At 45.0% G+C, this 24,440-nt stretch overlaps 1 protein-coding gene and 1 long non-coding RNA gene across 2 annotated transcripts; both read left to right on the top strand.

The window, feature by feature from the left end:
- Positions 1–273: 273 nt before the first annotated feature.
- Smim10l2a (small integral membrane protein 10 like 2A) lies at positions 274–4,227 on the top strand. The gene is made up of 2 exons (NM_183030.2): positions 274–965; positions 1,787–4,227. Exon 1 carries the CDS (start codon positions 394–396, stop codon positions 628–630), a length of 237 nt encoding a protein of 78 aa, NP_898851.1. The 5' UTR covers positions 274–393; the 3' UTR covers positions 631–965; positions 1,787–4,227.
- An 8,757-nt stretch (positions 4,228–12,984) lies between these two features.
- On the top strand, positions 12,985–21,592 carry Gm39514. The gene is made up of 2 exons (XR_878112.3): positions 12,985–18,457; positions 20,779–21,592. It is a non-coding gene; the product is annotated as a predicted gene, 39514 (long non-coding RNA).
- Positions 21,593–24,440: the final 2,848 nt, after the last annotated feature.

Here is a 24,440-nt window from a genome sequence, read left to right on the forward strand (position 1 = left end):
GGAAGAAAGAATACGATGAACAGGTGGGACAAACACTTGGAAGGTTTGGGACTTCGTGGAGAGAGGGTTCCTATCCATGGGATTGTGTCAATCCGGTGAAGCAAGTCTGGCCCTAGCCCTACAGCCATTGTGCAGCAGCTGGACCCTGTATGAGTTAATGATACCTGCGGAACTAGCAGAAGGACTTCTGCCTCCAGCCTGCATTGAGGGGGCGGAGCTGAGCAGCGGCAGGTCTGGAGAGAGGGCGGAGAGCTACAAAGGCGGCGGTGCTGGGGGTGGAGCATTGAAGGCTGCACGGACCCGGAGCCCTTGGGCGGGGTTGCGGACAGAGTGGGGTGGCGTGGCGCAGCGCATTGAGCTGGCTCTGCAGCAGGTGAGCGGTGAGCCAGGCCAATGGCGGTGACTGCGGCCCTCTCTGCTGCTGCTGCGGCGGCGGCCCTGTCTGGCCTGGCAGTGCGACTGTCGCGTTGGGCGGCGACACGCAGCTCCTACGGTGCGTTCTGCAAGGGGCTCACGCGCACGCTACTCACCTTCTTCGACCTAGCCTGGCGCCTGCGCGTGAACTTCCCCTACTTCTACATGGTGGCCTCAGTGATGCTCAACGTCCGCCTGCAGGTGCGGATCGAGTGAGCAAACGCCCTCCGCCACGGAGGAGAGGGCCATCCGCGCCTTCCGCGCCATCCTGGCGGCCGCAGGAAGGACAGCGGGGCGCACAGTGCCTCCAGACTGCGGCGGGGGGCGCAGGCGGCACGGCCCGGGCCCCTCCATTTTAGGTCTCTGCGAAGGGCCTGAGGAACCACATCCCATACCGCAAAAACCTTCACAGCCCAGTCCTTTTCCTCTGCATCCAGAGAATCACCAGAGTCTGGCAAACCTGTTGCCTCCCCATTGGCCAAAAGCGGGAGAGCCCAAAAGAGAGCATGCTACTACCACAGGACTTGATTTACCAGGCTCTGTGCCTAAAGGTAGGCGACCACAGGTTGGAATGGTGGGGGGGGGGGGTATGTGGCCACTGCATGTAAATACCCAGACTGGTTTATGGAAAGAGAGAATGCAGCGGGGCACACCGGCTGCCTGGTAGAGTGATTCATGATGGGGCGAGGGGCATCTTGGAGAGTCAGCTCATCACCAGCACACTGTCAGAGAACCCCCCGCCCCCGCCCCCACTTTCCAGGCATCCAACCCCTTTTTATGCAGAGGACTCCTGAGATGTCACCTGAACCCTAAATGGGAGAGGACTGGGCCAGTGAGGTCTCAGGAAGGCCCTAGACAGTAAAGATTATCCATCCATCTCTACCTAAGTCAGGTGAGCAGATAAAATGAACAGATCTTTTTGAGCCAATCCGAAGGCTGTCTCCTTCTTGGCAGGGAGGCCCAAGGATACTCTCTGCAGCTGTGCACAGCCCTTCCCAAATTGCCTGGAGCACTGTTGGGGATGGGGCAGGGGACTGGACTCAGCCACTTATTCCCCTAACCCGGTCTGAGGACCTTACTGAGGCTCTGCATCTGCAGACAGGGAAGAACAGGAAATACTTGGCTCTAGCCATCTCTTCCCCCACAAGCTGCTTCTCCCACCCTTTCCAGGCTGCCCAGGCTCCCTGAAGGACCTGCAGTGACACACTGGAGACCCAGAAGCCCATCTACCAGCCATGAGTGGCATGTCTGCTGTGTGCCACAGGGTGTGGAGAAGTGGGAAGGACTCTGGAAGCAGGCAGCTGCTCTCCGAATAGGGTAGAGAAGGGGAATGCACAGGAGGCCAACTCTGAAGTCTCTCTTTCTTTTTCAGGCATTGGTCTTCTGGGTGATGGCTCAGCCCTTCACTGAACATTTCAACTCGAATCCTAGAGGTGCCATTGATTCTGTAGCAGCACGGCTAGCAGCTGAGTGAAGAGCCTGCCTAGAAGGAGAAGAAGAAGAAGAAGAAGAAGGAGAAGAAGGGCCTTTCTGGTGAGCCCAGAGGGGTGAGGTGGCTCAGGTCACCTGGTCCCTCCACAGAAAAGGGTGGACACTTGGACACTGATATCTCCTGGCAACACTGTGAGGGAGATGTGTTCTCCCACCTCATGAACTCCATGGGGCTCAAGGAAGTGCCTGGGGTTTGCCCTTGTTACACAGAGAAGAGAGCTCAGCCTGCCCTGGACCGGCATTCCTCCACCCTTTCTGCAGTTTCTTCATGACCTGGCAGGACATTGGGGTTGGGAGGGAGTGGAGAGCTAGCAAGGGACCTAGGGAGAAAGAGGGGGCGTGAGATAGACGAGCTAGGCATCTGCATTTCCTTGGGGTGGTCTGGAAGACAGGTGAACAGTTGATTTCATAAACAGAGGGGAAGACTCAAGAATTTTCTAAAATGTGTAGTCCCCTACCAGAACCAACCCCCCCCCCCAACTTGACTGGTGCTTGACCGAGGGCTCCTGAGCACTTGTGTGCTAGGAGACTGCAGTGAGGATGGCATTGTGGTTTATAGGGTCATGATGTCACTGGAAGGTTGAGGAGATGTGGGCTGAGACCCATGCTAAGGCCCTGTTTCTCTGTTCCCAGGCTTGCAGGCCTGTCCCTGGCATCACATGGGAAACCTCATCCAGATAAGCTGGGGACAGCCTGTCCAGGAGGCCCTCTGTAGGCTAGAAGTTGTGATCTCTAAATGACCAAGGACAGCTCAAGGGATACTTTTACTTCTTATCCCACAGTCCCCCAGCTCCTCTGGCACTGGTATCTCAAGGTCTATGCACTCCATCCCTGATATGGAAACCTTCAGCATGCCAGCCAGCCCCAGGGACAGAGTGGCCCAACTGCCCACTCCGAGTCAGGGACCCAGATGAAGATCTCAGTTTGTCTCCCCCAAAGGGCACAAGCTGAAAGGTGGCTGCCACATGGCCTCTGCTACTCACCATAGGGCAGGACTGATGGCTTCCTTCTCCCAAGTTTCACTAGTAGTCCACGTATGTATAGTGGAATGTGTGTGCGCATGGGCTTGTATGTAAATGTGTGTGATGGGGGTGGATCCATTGGGTAGGGAGAGAAGCTCCTGAGAATCCCCTGTGTTCCAAGTACAGGAAGGATCACATGGCCTACTGGGAGAAATGAGTGTGAGGTCCGAGGCCCCTTCCTCTTAGACCTCACACTACAGGGAAGCCCATCCCTGGCCATGCTCAGGCATGGGCTATGGTGTGAGATCAGAGACACTGATATTAGGTAGACTTTGGGGCCAGTGGTGTCAGCCAGGACAGGGCAGAGCTAGGACTCACCAGTGAGTTCATGTCCCATTCTGGCCCTGATTAGTCTGTGAGATTCTGCTTTCCCATCCCCTCGGCTACTTTTGGTCTTCCGTAGTGCCCTCGCTGTATGATATCATGGTGCACTTTATTTGCAGTCTGTACTGCAGGCAGGCAGAGGAGCTTCAACAAATTCAGACTTAACCTGGATGACCTGACATCCTCATGTTTACATTTCCATGTGCGATGGGACTCTGCATGGCCAGCGCTGTCCGGTCAGAGATGTGGTTTTTGAAGTTGTCACATGTTGTCTCCCAAAGGTAAAAGAAAATCTGTACACCGAACACATCCTGGCTGCCTCCTGTTTCTGTTGGGTGCCATACCTTATCCTGGGTGGGGAAGTGGGTGGAGCATAGGACAGCAAGCTCCAAGCCAAGAGGGAAGTCCAGAGCTGAGCAGGGAAACTCCTTCAGAACCTCCTTCCAGATCACCCTTGACAGGACCACCCTCTGCTCCCTCCACCCCCATGGGCCAAATGGGTAACATTGGAGCTAGGCCCAGAATGTTCTAATTGATCAAGAAGTATAGATCTTCTCTTTGCTTCTAGAGACTAATGTTTAAAAAAATGATTAACTGAAGTTGAACTTTGAGGGCAAAAGGAAATGTAACTGGTCTTCTGCAGAAGCTGCTTTGCAGCCCAGAGACTTCTGAAAAGATATGCCTGCTTTCTCTGAGCCTTAGGATCTGGCATTTGCCCACTCAAAGTATACTGCCTTGGGCTGCCCCAGAGAAACCAGGAACTGCTAAGGTTCAGGTGAGAGGGTAGTTGGCAAGCAATCAAAAAACTCGATGAGATTAAGTTGGGGATGCCAGGAGGTGGTGGCTCATACCTTTAGTCCCAGCACTTGGGAGGCAGAAGCAGGCAGATTTCTTTTCAAGGCCAAGCTAGACTACAGAGCAAGTTCCTGGGTAGCCGAGCCTACACAGAGAAACCCTGTCTCAAAACATTACCCCCAAATAAAAAGAAAGTGGGAGAGGATCGAGGGAGTGGAGCTCAAGGGTAGGTCAGGATAGGGAGGAAGCTATAGGCTGGAAGGGGGAACTCAAGGCTGGTGGAAGAGGCCAGAAGGGAGACCCTTGAGCATATGGAGAAGAGTCCATCATGCACTGCTCCAGCTGAGGGGGTACAGCCTGAGTGGAGGGACTCAGGTTACACTCACTGTGTACCTGCAAGAGCTCCCAAGGGGTCAGAGAACCACAAGGACAGAGAGGACTCCTAATACTGCTGCATGTGAGTCCATGTAGCTTCCGCCAGATGCATAGACCCGATCCCCTGAGCTCTGCTCTCTTCCTCCCCATTACCTCCTTAGGGTGCTGATGGTTCTAGCACTCTCAGATCATGTGGCCCAGCAAACCATGAAGTGGAATACCCAACCCAGAGCCCCCTGACATGATAATGGAAGAAGGCCACCTAGGGCTACAGAGGAGGAAGGCTGCTTGGAGCTGCAGTGGTGGTAGGGATGTCCAGGAAAGCCTGAGCCAAGCTTACCACAGCACAACTTGTATTGATTCATTAATTAACCTTCAAGTACTTTGACATTTGTCATCAGGTCATGGGGCAGCAGGAGTAAAAGGAACCACGTGATGGGAGCTGACACCCAGGGGAATCTTGCCACACTCTTAGCATTCTAAATTTCAGCACAGTTCCTTTCACACCCAAGTGTTGTCCTGCGTTCAAAAAGGTGGCGGGGGTCTAAAATAGGTCATGAAGCAGAAGCACATTTCCTGACCCCTTGTTCCTGTGTAGGAATTGAAAAGTGGGTTGGAAAATGCTGGAATAGCAAAGCTGAAATGACCTACCTCTCTGTGTGGCTGGCGTCCAGGACTCAGAAAAGAAAGCCTGGGCCTTGAGGAACAGGCCTACTCCAAACGAAATTCCCTATGGGGAGCAGCTGGGGCCACGCGGAGATGGGACATCAGAGATGGGACATCATCTCTCCTTATCACCTTCAGAATCTTCTAATCTAAGTGACTGAGTCAGGGGATAATGAGTTGGCTGCAATCAGGCAGTGCTGGGGTAAACAGCAAGTGAGAAGGATGAAGAGCAAAGTTTTTTCTCGCTCTGTCCTACTGTGCACCCCCAGAGTGCATAGTCCAAGCCTCTGAAGCTTGAATGAATGGGGTGTGGCGGGGACAGAATGTGAAACTGAGCTGTGCTTAATCCTGCACCTCATTCCTCCCACTTGTTATCCTTCCGTATTATTTAGTGTCTGCATCCAGAGCTGCTCTGGCCGCTTGTATGAAGGTGTTAGATGCTTCTAGGTGTTTTTCCCTCCGTTGCTATTCACAGCTTTTTGGTTTTGGTTTTCTTTTCTTCTTTTCTTTTTTTCTTCCTTCCTTCCTTTCTTTCTTTCTTTGTTTTGTTTGTTTGTTTTTTGGAGGGGGTATGATTTTTGTTTACTTGTTATTAGACAATTTTATAGATGACGAAAGGACAACTGTCATCGAGGATAAACATGTGGTATATTCATGGCCAGTTTGTAAATAAATCTATGCTTTTCAGTGTGGATGAGAGGCCAGGATAGGCATGGCTTTGGTTTACTCCCACTATTGGGATACTAACTTCCTTTCGTTGACTCAGCTAGGGATGAAAGTCATTTATGAGAAAAGAGTGATAATTCTGGGTCACAATATATTTTAAAGACTCACACCTGTATTCCCCCTAGCACTGGGGAGGCAGAGGCAGAGAGATCTCTTGAATTTGAGGCCAGCTTGATCTACAGAGTGAGTTCCAGGACAGCCAGGGATACACAGAGAAACCCTATCTGAAAATACCAAAAAAAGACAAAAAGAAAAAGTAAAGAATGCGAAAGCCTTTCAGTGCCTTAGGCTAGGTGTAGGTCTCTCTCTTTCTTATACCAACAGAATAGTAAATTGAACTCATGACTTTCCTAAAACTATCTCCTCACTATTCGTGGCCAAAGTTAAATCTGGTCTCCTAGTCTCTGTGGACAGAGAGCCTGATCCTTCCCTTCTTGTAAGACTTGCAAAGGGTTTCTAAATTTTTTAGTTTGATGCATTAAAATGACTTATTTTGAGCATTTACTTTGGATTCTTTTGAATACATATAATGGCAATATGTATTCATATTTCTTTCTCTCTTTTTTCTTTTTTTTTTTTTTGTTGGTTTTTCGAGACAGAGTTTTTCTGTATAGCTCTGGTTGTCCTGGAACTCACGCTGTAGACCAGGTAGGCTGGCCTCAAACTCAGAGATCCACCTGCCTCTGCCTCCCAATGCTGGGATGTGCCACTACTGCCCGACACAAGCAGTAATGTTCTTTTTTTAATATTTTTCAAGCAGTATGTTTTTAAAAAGAGGAAATGGGGTGTTCTTTTCCATCATTAATAAATGGGAACTAATTTCAAACCAGGGTGTCAGCTTGAAGTTGTTCAATAGACAAGTCTAGCTCATTCCATCCTCCACCCTCTGTCTGACACATGGTGAGAATGCATGTCATCACTTAGGAACTCTAGCTGATCCCGTAAGAGAACCAGGAAAACCACTCTGGAATCAGAAACAGCAGACAGAGAGTGATAAATGGCTTCCGGTCCTTGGCAGTTAAGAGTGAAAGAAGGCCTAGGAGGCCAGGAAAGCCAGCCAGAAATGAAGAGGCACCCTGGGGAGGGAGGGTGGTGGCTGGGAGGCTGCAACTGGTCTGAGGCACCAGTGGATTGTCTTTTTTTTTTAAGATTTATTTATTTATTATATATAAGTACACTGTAGCTGTCTTCAGACACACCAGAAGAGGGCGTCAGATCTCGTTACAGATGGTTGTGAGCCACCATGTGGTTGCTGGGATTTGAACTCCGGACCTTTGGAAGAGCAGTCAGTCGGGTGCTCTTACCCACTGAGCCATCTCACCAGCCCTCAGGATATCTTGACTTGCCCACTTGTATGTGACTCACAAAAGTTAATTCTCATGTCCAAACCATGGCTTGAAATGGACTAGCCATCAAGACTCAGTCCCCAAGAGAAACTTTCTGTTAACCTAGGCTGTATGCTTGGCTTTGAGATGGACATCTGACAAATATAAAGGCTTAGGAATTTACTAGTCATTAAATCTTAATGAAAGACTTACTCAAGTCTTTCTCAAGCACTTTAGCAGTAAGAACAAGAGACCCAAGAGGAAGACAAAGAAGAGTTACAAAAACAGCAAGTAAATACTCACACAAAAGGGCTTTAGATGGAGCCAAAAGAGCAGATTAGAAGCAAGCAGAACTTACCAGTTTCTTCTTGGCTCAGAATCAAAAAAGACAAAGAAAAATTCAGTGTGGGACAGCGCTGAACATCAATATTATTTGGATGGATTTGGAGGGACCTGGTGGCGTTTATAAGAAGATAAAGAGAGGAGGGATGTGTTTTCTGCTTGTGTAGTCAGGTATGGGAAAAGGGGTGTCTCCTTGGGTCCATGCTGAGGCATCCCTTCCCCCTAATGGACCAGCCACACGATGGGATGGTGTAGTATAGAATAGAATTTATTCAAGGCATGGGGAGGGGAGTTAAGAGGGTAGCAGAGGCAGAGAAAGGCAGAGGGAGCAAGGGGGAGGTAGATAAGTAGATGAATAGAGGTCTGCGAGGCAGTGGGCATGGGGGAAAGAGGGAGTGGGGGAAAACCCGCATCCCGCCAGAGTTCCGGTGCCCTGGGCGGGCAGACATATAAGGACTGCTGCACACTTTCCACACAGCCCAGGGTAAACCCCAGCTCGTCGGAGGATGGACAAGGGGCAGTCCTAGGTACCAAGTTCTCAGCCCCTGGCATCCCAGACACCACTGGACACCGCGAAAGAGCTGAGAACAGAATGGGGGCCCCAGGGGCGGCTCAGTCAGCTCTGGGCCGAAGGGAGGAGAGGGCAGGGGGGAAAGGGAGGCGCTGTGTGGTTCCCACGTGGGTGAGAGTCCTTGAGAGTCAGTGTCTGGAGCACAGAAAGGCCTTCTGGAGGGAGGTTAGATGTGGCTCGTTAGGGGAAAGCCTATCCATCATCGTTCAAGCACTGCAGGCCTTGATGAGCAGAGACAGTTTATGGTTTTAGGACTTTATTGTGGAAAGGCAGGGGGAAAGAGAGAAGGTAGAAAGAGGGAGAGAGGCTGGCCATGGCCACGTGGAGAGAGGGGGTGGGAAGGGAGAGAGAGAAGGAGAGCTAGAGATGAGAGTAAGAAAGGTGAGAACTTAAAAAGAGCAACGAGGGGCCAAGCAGCCCCTTTTATAGTGGGCTGGGCTATAAGGTAACTGTGGAGAGAAACATGCCTGACTATAGTCAGGTAACTGTGGGGGTGGAGTCTAGCCAGAATGCCAGGAGCCTTCGTGACTGACAGTCACACACCTCTCCTGCGGGGACTGTGGGGGCAGTAACTTCAACAGGAGCCAGGGGTCCAGGAGACAAGATCGAACACTTTCTGTCCCATGTAGGAGGAAATCACCACCCATTGAGTCTCCCGGGGTTCAAGACCTATGCTCGACTGGAGACCAGGCTGTCTGTGCGCATCCCACAGCCCTACAGAGGCTGGCCATGAGCACATGAAGAGAGGGAAGAAGGGAATGGGGAGAGAGAGGTAGCAGGAAGGCAAGAGCAAGAGAGAGAGAAGGGGGCAAGCAGCCCCTTTTGTAATGAGTTAGGTATACCTGGCTGTGGGGCGGAGCTTAAACTTACATTAAAATGCTAACATCCCCCCCCCATTTTTATTTAATTAAAAAAGAAAAAATAGGAAGAAGCAATGGTGGAGCAGGAATAGTGTTGTCATTGTCATCTTTACTTCCTGCTGACTTTGGGGCAACATGTCTCTGGGAAACCTAAGAAAATGGGTATGCAGATGTTGGTCCAGTCTTAGCAGAACTGGCTGTTTCCTTGCTGTCCAGGGTCTATGGAACTGTCTGTGGATAGATCAGAAGGAAGAAGTCTAGTAGAAGTATCTGTGTTGGTGAGAGGAGATTGGAGCATCTGGAGGTTGCTTCTCTGGAGCTACCCTGGATGTAGTAAGTGCCTGGACTTGACAAGATGCTGAAACTCATATATATATATATGTATATATATATATACATATACATATACTAGGCAGAGAATAAGATTAAGTACGTTTGGGAGAAAGAAATCTTTTTTTCTTTAGATGTACATTTGAAATCCAGAGAATTACCACCCTCTGAAATAGGTAGTAAGTGTGAACTATGGGTCATTGATTAGCAGATGTACTTATCTGGATGGAGTCTATCTGGTCCATGAGAGGTAGATCTGAAATGGGTTTCCTGTAGCTTTTAAGTTTACAAAAAAGATAACAGCATGAGTTAACCACATGAACAGCCTTTAAGATGAGCCTTTCCTGGAGCAGAAGGAAGAAGAATCTGTGATTATACAGATGGATCATATAGTAGAATGTGTTATTAGGGTTAGGGAAATGTATAAGAACTCGAATAATGTTAAGACAGTGGCATAGCAAGAAGAGGAAATGTGAAGCATTTAGTTGATGAATACTGAGTTTAGGTAAGGAAGTAACAGATTACATCTGTGAAAGTTTCCATCTGAACTAGTCAGTGGAAACTGAGTTTAGGTAAGTGACATTACATCTCTGAAAACTTAGTCTATGAGTAATCGGTCAGTCTTAGCTAGTTAACAAATTTATTTAATGAATAATTATACCTTATGGTAAGGAGCTAGGTCTGTTTCCTAGCAGTCCATGTAGTCAGAAATCTGGGGAAGAATAAACTATAATCTAGCAGTCATATATCAATTAAAAATGACAGACAGAGTTCATCTATAGTCCACTAGCTAACAGTTCCCTGTGGTCTCTGTGGTCTCCATGGAAACTTGGGCGGAGTCTGTCTAGCTTTCAAGCCCAGAAGATGGAGAGCTTTTTTTTTTTTTAAAGGAAGAGTCCCTTTTTTCTCTGTGGATCAGATAACATGTGAAATGAGAAATGTCTTGACTCAAACAATTTGAGGCATTTGGCTCTCTGTCTGTCCAGTGTTGATCAAGCCTGGGCAGGATGGCCACAGTGGTACTTTTCAGTGCTTTTCATAGCACGACTCAGGCTGTTTCCTGCAGTTGTGTCCATAGCTTCTGAGATCTTGTAGGGTAAACTGTTAGGCTTTGGGAGATTCTGTCTCTCATAAGCTTGGATTAATATTAGCAGACTTCTGACAAGCTTGAGAGCTATATTGATTGGTCATATCTGAATAGAGCACACCATAATTTAATGGCAGTAGCAAAAAGCCTTATTAATCAAGATAGGATAGGAACAAAAATCTTAGGTAACTTTAACAGATTGTGTAAGTAGAGAAAAACACATTTTGCATTAGTAGAGGAACACTTGGCTTTGTATTAGTAGAGAAACACTTGACTCAGAGCTGGTGTGGACCAAAATGGAAAAAACAGAGAGTTGAGCTGTGAGACCCTGAGGACAGAAAGTATGTCCTGGCAGATTCAGGCCTGTGTCACAAACTGAGCACGCAGCCCATGAGAACAGGCCAGGGGCATGGGCACCTACCGCTGATGAAATTGATTGTAAAAAGAACAGGCCGGTCCGCAGAGCAGTCAGGCGCTCACCAGGTTGAGGCACCAGGCATATGCACTCGGCTGGCAACGTGGGACTCAAGCTGTATCCTGAAGAGCACAGACTGCTAGGAGCCACGAGACTGGCTGTCACTGGCTTCATTTCAAGACAGCGGCAGTGGTGACAGCAGCAGCAGCAAAACGCTAACACCTAGAGACTCTGGTGATAGGAACAGAGATCCAGAAACAGCAAGGAACCCGCTTTGCTGTGGAAGCCTGGCAAATGAGAGGGTTAACAAAGGGGAAAGAGAAGGTGACAAAGTAGGCAAAACTAAAACAGAAACAAATGCAAAACAGAAAGGCAGAGTGGGCTTAGCTGGCACAGACCCTTCAGAGAAGGCAGGTACCTGAGAAGTGCACAGAACCATGAAGCCATAAGAGAAGCCGACCTGACAAGGTTGCACTCAAACTCTGCTTTGGAAAGCATGAGTCCCCTGCACCTTTTCTTGCCGTGGGACTCACAACAAGCTTTGCCAAACTGTACTCTACTGCATCTCGCTTGTGGCTCAATATGAACCTAACAGTATTCCACGGAAACAAGTTCACTGAAAATTATGTGCTGTGGGATTTGAGTCAGCAACACAAACAGGAGTAGAGATCACTCTCCTTTATTACAAGCTGCTGTAGCAGAAGGCCTGTGCAGTCCCCCACCCCCACTCCCACACAGTTACCTGGGTGCAGAAGTCCTAGTGGCGGGTGGTGGGAGTGCAGGATCTGCTGTGCCTATACCTAAAATCCGAGCCTCGCCTCACCCCCAGTGTGGGCTTGGGTCTGGATGCCTGGGATCCTGCTGTGCAGGGTGAGCCTTGTGGCTACGAGGAGCTAATCCTGTTGCAATGAACTCCATGAAGGTAGCTGCTTTGTGCGAGCAAGAAAGAAAACTATACAGTCTCTGCTCCGAACTTTGTCTCTGTAACTCCTTCCATGGGTGTTTACAGAGACAAAGTGTGGAGCAGAGACTGAAGGAATGACCATCCAGAGACTGCCCAACTTGGGGGGATCCATCCTATAAACAACCACCAAACCCAGACACTAGGCAGATGCCAACAAGAGCCTGTTGACAGGAGCCTGATATGGCTGTCTCCCGAGGCTTTACCAGTGCCTGACAAATACAGAAGTGGAGGCTTACAGCCATCCATTGGACAGAGCACAAGGTCCCCAATGAAGGAGCTAGAGAAAGTACCCCAGGAGCTGAAGGGGACTGAAGCCCCATAGGAGGAACAACAATATGAACCATCCATTACCCCCAGAGCTCCCTGGGACTAAACCACTAACCAAAGAGTACACATGTCTCTAGCTGTATATGTAGCAGATGATGGCCTAGTCGGTCATCAATGGGAGGAGAGGCCCTAGGTCCTATGAAGGCTCTATGCCCCAGTATAGGGGAATGCCAGGGCCAGGAGTGGGAGTGGGTGGGTTGGGGAGTAGGGGGAGGGGATAGGGAATTTTCGGAGGGGAAACTAGGAAAGGGGATAACATTTGAAATGTAAATAAAGAAAATATCTAATAAAAAATATTTTAAAAAAGCAAGAAAACTGCAACCATTTGAATGAACTTTCATCTCCCAACATGCCTCCTGTCCACTGCTCTCTCTCCATTAGGATTTTCTTTCTCACTAACAAACTTTGCAAGAGTTCTGGGCCATGTTTAAAAAGACCAAACTCATGGCACTGGAGGAGCTTTACACAGTTGATGGCTTCTAGGAGAGGGAGAGGAGATAGTTTAAGGGTGTGGCCCCTGATAGGTCACCAATGTTCCAGTGGATGCTTCTCAAACCTGGGAGTATCTAATAAGCACAGATGAGACTGAGTTTTTTATTTTGTTTTGTTTTTTAAGATGCAAAGTTGAACCAGGTGGTGGTGATGCAGGCCTTTAATCCTTGCACTTGGAGGCAGAGGCAGGCAGGAGTTTGAGGCCATCCTGATCTACAAAGCCAGTTACAGGACAGCCAGGACTATACAGAGGAAACCCCCATCTTGAAAAACCACCACCACCTCCATCATCTGCAAAGTTGGGAGTGGGTAAAGAAGTCTGGGTGGATGTGAGAGGCACTATGAGAAGGAATGAAAGATGAATCTGACTATCATATGAAATTCTCAAAGAATTAATAAATATACTATACTTAAACTATAGGCAAGTGCTTGTAAGAATGTTGTTCAATATTAAATGATCAATATATATTATTTGTTATTCTTAGGGGGAAAAAAGACCAAAATTAAGTGTTCAGGTGGAGGAGATACTGGAAGTATAGATTAAAGTCACAGAGAACCTATCTAGTTAATAACAGAGAACTGTTGGGAAACTCATAGATACAGATATCTGAGTATAGAATGTTTTTAAAACTCAACAAACAAGATGAGCTAGACTTTCTCTGTGTCAATCTATAGTTTATTTTTGTGTGTTTCTCAAACAAGAGCACACTCTGTAGCTAAGGCTCGCCTGGCCACACATATCCTCCTGCCTCAGCTTCCCAAGTGCAAGGGTTATAGATGTGAGGTGATATCTGTGTTCATAGTACAAGAGTAAACAGAATAGCAAAAACTCAGAAATAAGAGTACCAACTTACTATGAAAAGAAAAGCCATTAAAATAACCACATATGTCTCAATAGACAATCCAAACGCCAAGGGGGCAAGTGTAATATAATTCAAACTTTCACACAGAACAACTGCTAAACTAGTTTACTGTATCCAGCAAAGTTAGTGTTCAAAATTAAGAAAAACTAGGGCTTTTTATCCAAGATAAACTTCAATTTAAGGAACTCATGATCACTAAGTCTGCAGAAATCCTGTACACAAGGAAGTAGAAGATAAACACAAGCAGATGAGGGTAGCAAATCTCACAGAAAGAATAGATTGGCAAGTGCGAACTGGGAATAGAAATCAATACAAAAACAATGCACTGAAACAATACCCCAGAAAGCAAATTCTCCAATTAAAAAGCAAAGACTGGCTGACTTGATTAAAAAGTATGTTTAATTGTTTGCTTCCTTACAGAAATACATGAGTGTAGGAAATCATAAAAAGTCAAAATATGGAAACTGATAAACTCCAAGCAAATGGACTCTTGAAGTAAGCAGGAGTGGCTGAAATTAATTTCAGCAAAGCCAACCTCAAGTTGAATGTGTGTGTGTGTGTGTGCGCGTGTGCGCGAGCGCGTGGCCAGTTTTATAAAACAGACTTTAGGAATAAAAGGACTGATAGCCCCCATAATAATTGATGATTTCAATACCACTCTCTCATACAGACAAATTCAGCAAAGACATTATAGAATTAACAAACAAAATAGATTTAATGGACAGCTACAAAACATTCTATCCAACAAATGTAAAATACACAATTTTTTCATGAAATCATAAGACACTTTCCAATATGATCATATTTTAGGCCAAGCTTTACCAAGTGTAAAAACTTGACATTACTTTTACATCTTATCACACTGAAATGAATTAGCAATGAGAAGAAAAGGAAACTGTACTAACATTTGGGCATTGAACACTACATTTTTGAATGACCAGAAAGTCGTTGAGAAAACTATCACAGCAGAAATTGCAAAATTCCTAGAATTAAATGCAATTTGAAAAGCAGAAGGGCTGGGGAGATAACTTGAGTGGTTAAAAGCACTGGCTGCTCTTCCACAGGATCTGAGTTCAATAACCCAGCAACCACATGGCAGCTCAGAGCTGTCTGTAACCCTAGTTTCAGGGGATCCAACACCCTCACACAGACATACATGCAGGCAAAACACCAGCACACATGAAAATAAACAAACATATAAATAAATAAATACAAATTGAAGAACATGGCTAGTGGAATAGCTTTTCCATTGGAAGAGCTTGCCAACCAAACCAAATTATTTGAGTTCAATCCCTGGGAAGCACATGGGATTGCATCAAATTAAATGCTTCTGTACTGCAATGGAAACAACAATCTGAAGGGATATGCAGAATGGAAGAGCCTTCTATTCATCCAACACAGGATTAGTATCCATTATATATAAAGATCTGAAAGATTAACACACGCATTAAAATTGAAGAATCCAATTTATAAATGGGCAAATTAATTGAATGAGAAGTTCTCTAAACAAAGAAAAGAAGCACCCCCTCCAAATAAAAGAAGACATGGATGGTGGCGCACGCCTTTAATCCCAGCACCTGGGAGGCAGAGGCAGGCAGCTTTCTGAGTTCGAGGCCAGCCTGGTCTACTGAGTGAGTTCCAGGACAGCCAGGGCTACACAGAGAAACCCCGTCTCAAAAAACCAAAAGAAAGAAAAAAAAAAAGACATGGAAATTCTGCACATCATAGGTTGTGTGTGGTGGCATGTGGAGGGTTAATCCCTACACTCAGGAGGCAGAGGCAGGCTGATAGCTGTGAGTTCCAGGATAGCTAAGACTATATAACAGAGATAACCTATCTCAAAAACAAACAAACAGCAGGTCTTCAGGCATTAGGGAAATACTAGTCAATACCACATTGAGATTCTGTCCTTTCTGAATCAGAATGGCTATTATCAAGGAAATGAGACAGGGTAAAATGCTGACCAGGATGTGGGAGGAAGAGCCCTCATGCACTGTTGCTGTGAATGTATATTAGAATAGCTACTATGGAAACTAACAGGGATTTTCCTCCAAAGACTGAAAGTAGAACTGGCATATGTTTCAGCTTTCCTGTTCCTGGGTATAGTCTCCAAAAGGTTAAAGCCAACATACAATAGATATACCTGAACACCCATGTACATCACAGCACTGTGGACACCAACCAAGCTACAGAATCATCCTGGGACCACATAAATGGTTGAATGGATAAAGAAAATGTGCAGAACATAAACAACAAAAGTGTTATTTAGACATAAAGAATAAAATCGTGACATCTTCAGGAAAGTAGGTAGAACAGGAGATGATCGCATTACACAAAATAAGCCAGATGGGCATGGTGACACATGTGAGGTCAGAGGCAGAAGGATTTCAGAGTTCAAGGCTTACAAGGGTTACAAGCAAAATGAATTAAAGCAAGCTCAGAAAGACCAGTCTCACGTGTTTTCTCTCACATATGTGGCATGTATGGGATGATTGAAGCTTATAGAGAAAAGAGCTCAGATAAACATGGAGAGGCAGAAGAGAGAGTGACTATAATCAAAGTGTTTTCTATGTATGCATGAAAATGTCTCAATTTATCGGTACAGTTAAAATATACTAATACCAGATTTTTAAAGGGGCTTAAAATATCAGCACATATCATTAGTACACAAAGAAGGAGAAGAATAATGTTTAACATTTTGAGAACATATTTTCTGTTAGGCACAGCTTTAAACACATCCCATAGACTATGTAGTGCAATAATCAGAGGGCCTCCAAGATAGAAACACACAGAGAGGTAAAGCAACTTGCTGAAGTCTGGAGAGATGCTAGAGTGATGTTGTGAGTTCAGGTAGTCTTACATGTGGTTTTGGAGGGCTTAGTGCCAAAGAAAAAAGAAAGAAGAAAGATAATTTGCCTGAGATTAGATTGAAAAGTAGTGAACAAATTTCTTTGGTCTGGTGTTGGGAGTACAACATGAAGGTCCTTCTGCCCACACATCTCCAATGAGAAATCTGTTTAAAACAAAATAAAACAAACCTGTCCTTCCATCCAGAAAGCTGGGTCTTGGAAATGATTAACAGCCTGGTGATCTGTGTTATCTGTTGGGCCAGGCCATATCAAGCTCCCACAACCAGTACCTAAAGACTAAATGACCCTCGAATTATCTATATAGCCAAAGGCTCCCACAAACTCCCACACTCCAGACCAGACATGGCTTCTAGCCTAAATAACTTCTGTGCTGTTTATATGATTGAGAGCAGGCCAGAGCCTTCCTTAGGCCCTTAAGCTGGTATAGGTAGCTTATCTCTAGAGCTCATCATCTTGGAGGAAAAGACCTGAGTGGAGTTTCAAGGTAATTACAGTTCCTTCTGGAATAGCACCTGGGATGGTGCTATACCAGGAAACTTTTTTCCCAAATAATTGGTGGAGAATAAGCCACCTGGTATGTGTTTTCATATCTTTGAATTTTGCTTCCCTTCCTGTATCCTGCAGGCTCCCCTAAGTGTGGAAGATTTAAGACAGCCTAGTATTGATTTTGTAGCATGGTTATTTGCAAGTCTACAAAGAAAAAAGAGCATGTGAGACAAAAAGAAATATAAACTGCTTCGTTTGAAGAGAAAAAAAGAGCACCAGGAAATTGAATGTTGGAGCCAAGGCTTGTACTGAAAGAGATAAGATTGGGGAAAGCCAAATCTGCTTTGGAATAAGAGACTCATACCCTTGGGGAAAGACCTCCAACCAGCTAAGCTCTCAACTTGTAAAAGAAAAAGACCCAAGAATTTTTTTCTTTTCTCTTTAAAAGCAACAACAAGATGTTTCATTACCAAGCTTCATGGCAGTGTGGTAAAATAGTTACTAATGAAGTTGGTTGCCACTCTTATTTGGAAGATTGTTTGGGAGATGTTTCCAAAAGCTAAGTCTCTCCCAAAAGCCAAAGACCTTGGCAATCAGAAAGAGCGGACATGATAACTCCAAGGACAGTACAAGCTACCCAGAAAATGCTGCCTTAGGGTCAGATGTTGCAGTTCTAGCTCAGCGTTTGCTCTTGTTCTGTCCTAAGCTGCTAATAGGATGCCCAGATGCTCCTTCTGTTCATCTAAGGAGGCATACATTTACATCTGTTAGCACATCATGTCTTCTATTGTCTGCCTCCTGCTGGATTTACCCCAAATTCTACTTTCTTTTAAAAATTTAATTCAAATATAATCACATCACTCTCCCTCCTTCTTCCAATCCCCCCTATGCCTTCTCCCAACTCCTTCTCAAATTCATGGCCTCTTTTTCTTTACTATAGTTACATGTATGTATGCATATGAATAAATACATATATGGAAAAAATGAGCCTGGTACTGGTAGTAGATGCTATCAGAATAGATAACATCATGATAGGAGGCTATAAACATGCTGAGAGTAATATGATATAGCTGCGTGCAAGAGATCTTGAAAGGGAAAACAGGCTCAGTTTTATAACAACCTGTTCTCATGGAAACCAATCACTTCCTGAGACCAGCATCAATCCCCTCAGGAGGGTCCTCCTGATGTAGTCACCTCCCACTAGGTGACACCCCAAATATTCTTACCAGCTTTAAATAAATGACCAACTTTCTGAGACAAGATTTTGGAGGGCAACTGTGATAGTTATTCTTGGTTGTCAACTTGACATCTGGAGTAAATTACAACCCAGAAATAGAGGGCACACCTGCAAGAGCTTTATTTTCTTCTTGGTTTGAAGTGAGTGAATCCATTTCTAGTCCAGACTTTTGAAGTAAGAAGATGTATACATTTGATCTGGATCTTGAGGAGGGAAGACAAAGCTTTAATCTGGGTCATCCCTTCTGCTGGAATCCTATACAAGGACATGGAAGAAGGGAGCTTTTGTTCTTTGTCAGCTGTCCTCACCTTGCTAGCACTTCCATTCCTTCGCTGGCATTGGAGCCTACTTCTTCAGGAGTCCAGTGTCTACTGAAGACCTGGCAAGACATCCTGCCTTGTGGCCTAAGGAACTACTGGATTCTTGGACTTTATATTCATAGCCAGTCCTTGTTGGACTAGCTGCACTGAAGCCTGTAAGCCATTCCAATAAATCCCTTGTGTGTGTGTGTGTGTGTGTGTGTGTGTGTGTGTGTGTGTGTGTGTGTTCATTCCTTCACTACAGTGTGGATGAGGAATCACTGTACTGTTGGAGAAGTCCCCAAAACCTGTAGAGCAAGTAAAGATGAAAAGTGTTGACATAGGGAAGAGCTTGTGGTATAACTATAAATCTGGGGACTGGGAAGGAGCACACCAGCCATGTTGTTGAAGGCACTTTGAACAGCACTCACCCTAGGGCATTTACCTGGTGTCATGCTCTAGTAAGGAAGAACTAGATCCCTAAGATGAGTGAGCATTTCCCACGTATAAACGATGCCCCCTTGCTGCAAAGGACTCTGGAGGGGCCTGGAGATCTGCATTTGTAAATGGGCTGCAAATTCAGGAAAAAAAATGTATTGCTGAAGCCAAACAGGGGTGACACATGCCTTTGATCCCAGTATTCCTGAGGCAGAGGCAGGTGGGTCTCTGAATTCAAAGCTAGCCTGATCAACAGAGCAATTTCTGAGACAGCCTATACAGAGAAATTCTGTCTTGAATTAAAAAAAAAATGCTGCTTAAATGATGTATTTATTTATTTATATTTTTTAAAGATTTATTTATTTACTTAATGTATATGAATACACTGTAGCTGTACAGATAGTTGCAAGCCTTCATGTGGTTGTTGGGAATTGAACTTTAGGACTTCTGCATCCTCAGGTCAACCCCATTCACTCTAGCTGGCCCTGCTCGCTCCAGCCCAAAGATTTATTTATTATTATAAATAAGTACACTGTAGCTGTCTTCAGACGCACCAGAAGAGGGCATCAGATCTCATTACAGGTGGTTGTGAGCAACCATGTGGTTGCTGGAATTTGAACTCAGGACCTTTGGAAGAGCAGTCAGTGCTCTTACCCGCTGAGCCATCTCGCCAGCCCTATTTATGTATTTTTAATGACATGGAATGTGGACCTAGTATTGACACAAATTGCTTTAAATTTAACGACGGTTAAAGAAGAACAACCCCCCAAAAATCTAGCTCAATCACCAGGCTTTACCAAGGACCTATTTGAACAAGCCACAGATAAACATGATATTTGGTACTTAAGTCATAAAACAAGAAATGAAAGATGTTATGAACAAATACACCTTAGCTATAACATGAGGAGATTGAAAATTTGAAGGCACCCTGTGATTTCCAGTCATACCTTTTTCCCTACTAAGCCTGGGTTAGTCTTGAGGTAAAACTTTGTCTCTGCAGGTTCCTTAAGAGTCAATCAATCTACTGGCATGACAGAACTTGCTGGTGACCATGAGGAATAAGGAACTTAACCAAATGGCAGTGTTGCTTCTTTGGTACAATCGAAAGTCAGGATGAACATGTTTTGCTTTGTTTTGGTGTTTGTTTGTTTGTTTGTTTGTTTGTTTTTAAGGCACCTTCCTAAAGTGGGCTAATAGCAAGGCATGGAGATGTAGGCTTGTATCAAAGACACTTAGGGAAACATAGGCTGTTCTGTTCTCAAAAGGAAAAGTGGAAAAAAAAAAGCTAAGATTTATTTAAATGATGGAGGGTTTATCTGGTATACACATGACCTGTGTTCAGAAAAAAAATTGACTCATGGTCCAAAAAGAACTAACATTCTTAAATTTTTTGAGGGGAACAAGATCTCCATAGTTCATTCTGGTCTCAAATTTTCAAGCCTTTCAAGGTGGTTAAGCCTTTCAGGACTTGAAAGTGGCTTAGCCTCTCAAGTTAGGGAAATACATGTGTGCTGCCATGCCTGTCCTTATGCAGTCTCTCAGTAGGATTTTCCTGAGACTTAATATCAAAATATCATTTATAGTTTTTTATTAAAACATTTTCCTGCATATACAAAACAATGCAAGCAAGGGGGTAGTCTACTGATAGAGCATTTGCCTAGCATGGCTGAGGCCCTGAGTTCTATTTCTGGCATTTCATAGTCTTAGCACTGGACAGGTGGAGAGGAAGAGGACCAGAAGTTGAATGTCACCCTCATCCACAATAGGGAGCTCAATGGGAATTTATTTTATCCTAAAAAAATAAAATAAAAGTAAGTTTGAAATGAAAGAACAAAAGAGAAAGCCAAAGGGAAATGCAGAACAAGAAATAGGAATCATTTTCTTATGACCTTTTTACTGGCGACATAGAGATTGCTCTCCAAACAGAGACAAGCTGAACACTGTCCACTATGGTCGCATTCACAACATCACACACTTTAGGTACATATCCAAGAGGAAGCTTCAGAGCGTCTAAGGTGAAATAAATGGAGTATTCTATCATTCCATGTCTTCCCTCCAGGGACGTAATGTAGACCTGCAAGCACACATGACAGAAAAGTTTATGGAGCAGTATAATCTGCACATAGAGGCTCTGGCCCTCCTCGCTCTGGATCTAACCAGCAGACCGCTGCTCCATGCCATCATTGGTTTCCATCCTGTCTGGAACAATACCTTGGTGCTGTGTAAGCCATCCCAAGTGCCTGAATCCCACTTTACTCCAATTAGAAGAAAATCTCTTGGAATGTGCTACATGGTTCTAAATACTAACCACAGTGGCCATTAACTTCTTACAATCCAGGTTAAGAGGTCAGGACGAATTGACTGAGGAAGGAGCAAGGTGGGGAAGATGACTATTATGTTCCCTGCTCGCCTGTCACATCCCAAGATAGTGTGTGAGTGTGTGGAGTATGTGTGTGTGTCTTCAGGCGTTTGCCAATTAGACTACACTGGCTAGCCAGCAAACCCGTGGCTCTTCCTATCTGTGCCCACAGCCCTGGGGATAGCATGTCTCATGTCAGTGTTTTTAAGTAGGTGTTGGGGATCAAACTCAGGTCCTCAGGCTTGCAAGGGATGCATTTCATTGACTGAGCCATCCCATCAGCACCCTACGCCTGATCTTCTCTACACCATTGTTGGACTTTGTGGTCTGTCTCCAGTATCTAAACGCTAGCTAACTAGCTAGTACTGGGGAGCTCTGACTTCCAGCCTTCCACAGCCTACTTCCCTCCTTCCTTCACAACCTGTCTTAGTAGGATGATTGTTTTTCTTGTGATCAGCTGAGAGTAGCCCCAATTAATGTCCCAAAACAAATAAACTGTGTAGCTAGGAGATTACTTTTATGTCTGTCTTGTGTATTATTTCCAAACTATTTTCTTTTGGAAAGTCTTGCCACTTCTGTAAGAAAACAGTCTCCTCATGGTAAAGAATACATGTTTTCCTGCAAACCCAAGAGATTTCCTAGCCCAAGACTCATCATATAGACTCACAGAAATGAAACCCATGTCCAGTGCAAAATAGAAAACCCATGTCCAGTGCAAAATAGAAAGTCACCTCATGCCCATGCTTGACTCTTGTGGGCTTTGCTGACCCTATATGGAGCTTTGAAGTCCACTGAAACTTGAAATAATCGACTTCTAGCCAGTCACCTCTATAAGGCACAAAACCTAAAGAAGCAGAGGAAAAATCGAAATGTAACTCTTTCTGCCTCTACAGAAGTTACTGTGGCTAGCAACTCCCTCTGATGGTTTGGATTAGATGTAAATGACCTCTTGCGCATGTCTTAACAGATGATCTTACCAATCTTCTGCCAGAGGGGAATATATAATCCTCTGGAGTCAAAAGCTTAGACTTTAAGTCTCCTCTCCTCTATTGTCAAACGCAAGCGTCAACTGCCCACAGTTTATTACACGTGCTCACATTCAATTCCCCATTCACAAGACAGAGTTGGAGACACAGGTAAAGCACATGTCTCAGCTGTGGTCGAACACATGGAAAGAAATACAGAGATCCAGAGCCAGACATTGTGCAGAGAGTGAGAGACTGTGAAACACTTTTCACTTAATTGGGTTGCCTCCTTCAAATCCCTCCCACTTTAGGACTCAGGGCATCCTGTGGAAGAGGAGGAAGAAAGAGTATAAGAGCCAAAGGAGATGGAGAATACCAAGAAAGCAAGGCTCTTTAAACCAATAACATCAATGTTCACATGATTCAGAGGCTGAGGCAGCATACACAGGGCCTGCACAGGCCTACACCAGTTAGGGTCCCAGCACTGAGAGAAGAAGTGAATACAAGCCTCTATGTCCCCATCCCTAACCCAGAAGCTATCTCCAATTGATAATCACTTGCAAATGAAAATTTAGTTTTCTTTCAGGGAGTCTCAGAAGGGAAACTAACTACTCATAAGGGTTGGCTCGGTGCCTATCAGTAGATTGGCAACAGAAAGCGAACTCAATGGCATCTTAGAGGTTCCTCTGGTCCTTTTAAAATTCTGTATTATTTCTTAACACACACACAGAGAAAGAGAGAGGGGGGAGAGAGAGAATTCTATCTCTTTTACTTCACAGATACTATATATAATGGCTTCCAGTTTCGTATATTTATGGGATTCCTGTGTGTGAGAACTAGTGGATCTCTAAATCTAGTCTATATCTGTTCTTGGGCTCTTTTCCTTCTTTTGTTTGTCCTATTCTGATGTGTTTTGTTTTTGTTTTGTCTTATTTTATTTTATTCTGTTATTCTCCTTTAGAAGCCTGTTTGTTTTCTAATGACAGACCAAAAGGGTATGGATCCAGATGGGAAGAGAGGTAAGGAGTAACTTAGGGGAGTACATGGAGGGGAAACTGTGATCAGAATATGTTATGTGAGAGGGAAAAATCTATGTTCAATAAAAGTTTAAGTGGGGAGGGGAGGCTGGAGAGATGACTTAGCAGTTGAGAGCACTGACTGCTGTTCCAGAGGTACTGAATTCAATTCCCAGCAACCACATGGAGGCTTACAAGCATCTGTAATGGGATCCAATGCCCTCTTCTGGAGGCAGCTACAGTGTACTCCTATACATAAAATAAATAATTAAAAAAAAAGTTAAAAGAATAAGGAGGAGGAGCTGGAGAGATGGTTCAATAGAACCATGCAGAACAATGGCTGCTCTTTCAAAGGATCCAGGTTCAATTCCCAGCACACACATGGCAGCTCACAACAGTCTATAATTCCAGTTCCAGGGGACCCTCACATCACATGAAATAAAAACAAATTTAAAAAGAAAGAAAAAAAAAGCACAAGGGGCTGGTGAGATGGCTCAGTGGGTAAGAGCGCCTGACTGCTCTTCCAAAGGTCCAAAGTTCAAATCCCAGCAACCACATGGTGGCTCACAACCATCCTTAACGAGATCTGACTCCCTCTTCTGGAGTGTCTGAAGACAGCTACAGTGTACTTACATATAATAAAAATAAATCTTTAAAAAAAAAAAAAAAAAAAAAAAAAAAAAAAAAGCACAAGTTTCAGGACAACAAAGGCTCTGTAGTTAAGTGGAACTCCCAAACCCACAGATGAGTGTTGACTGGCCAGCTACTTAAGTTGTACTACTGAATAAGTCAAATACTTGTTTGACTTAACCAGAAACGTGGAGTGACCCAACTTTCTCACTCCTTCATCCTTTCTCAAATCTGAACTCATTTCTTTGTTGTTGGCTTTATGTGGTACCTATGGGACTGCAGCTTCAAAATGTGTATGTCCCGAGGTCTAACCAAACCCACACTGTACTATCCAAGGGCCTATGCAAACTCAACACTCTTAAAGCCCCGTTATTGCTGGGCTTCTTGTGTAGCCAACTTGCCCTGAGTCTTCCTTCCACGCTTCATCCTTACTCTGGCTCAAGTGAAAAACTGAAGTCACTGGCAGGAAGCGGATCAATGTGTAAACAAACAAACAAACAAACAAAGACTCTACAGTAGGAAATCTGAGCTTTCTTTCCTCAAATAGGCAACTAGTGTGTAGCTATCCCGGCTTGTCAAGTGAGAGAGTGCAGGGGCTTACTTTAAAGCTGCAGCTACACAGCAGCAGAAGGAAAAAAGAAAATCAAGAAGCTTGTGCCCGAGGTAGAAACCCTAGTTTCATTTTGCCTAATCCTATCCTCCAGGCAGACACTCCTCAGTGAGGAGGGGACACTTATGGTCCTGGGTTCCT

This window comes from Mus musculus, chromosome X, assembly GCF_000001635.26.
Source record: "Mus musculus strain C57BL/6J chromosome X, GRCm38.p6 C57BL/6J".
Taxonomy (NCBI): Eukaryota; Metazoa; Chordata; class Mammalia; order Rodentia; family Muridae; genus Mus; species Mus musculus.

Bases quoted from the DNA above. Each gene is read 5' to 3' on its own strand.
- Smim10l2a (NM_183030.2), top strand. From the start codon at position 394: ATGGCGGTGACTGCGGCCCTCTCTGCTGCTGCTGCGGCGGCGGCCCTG.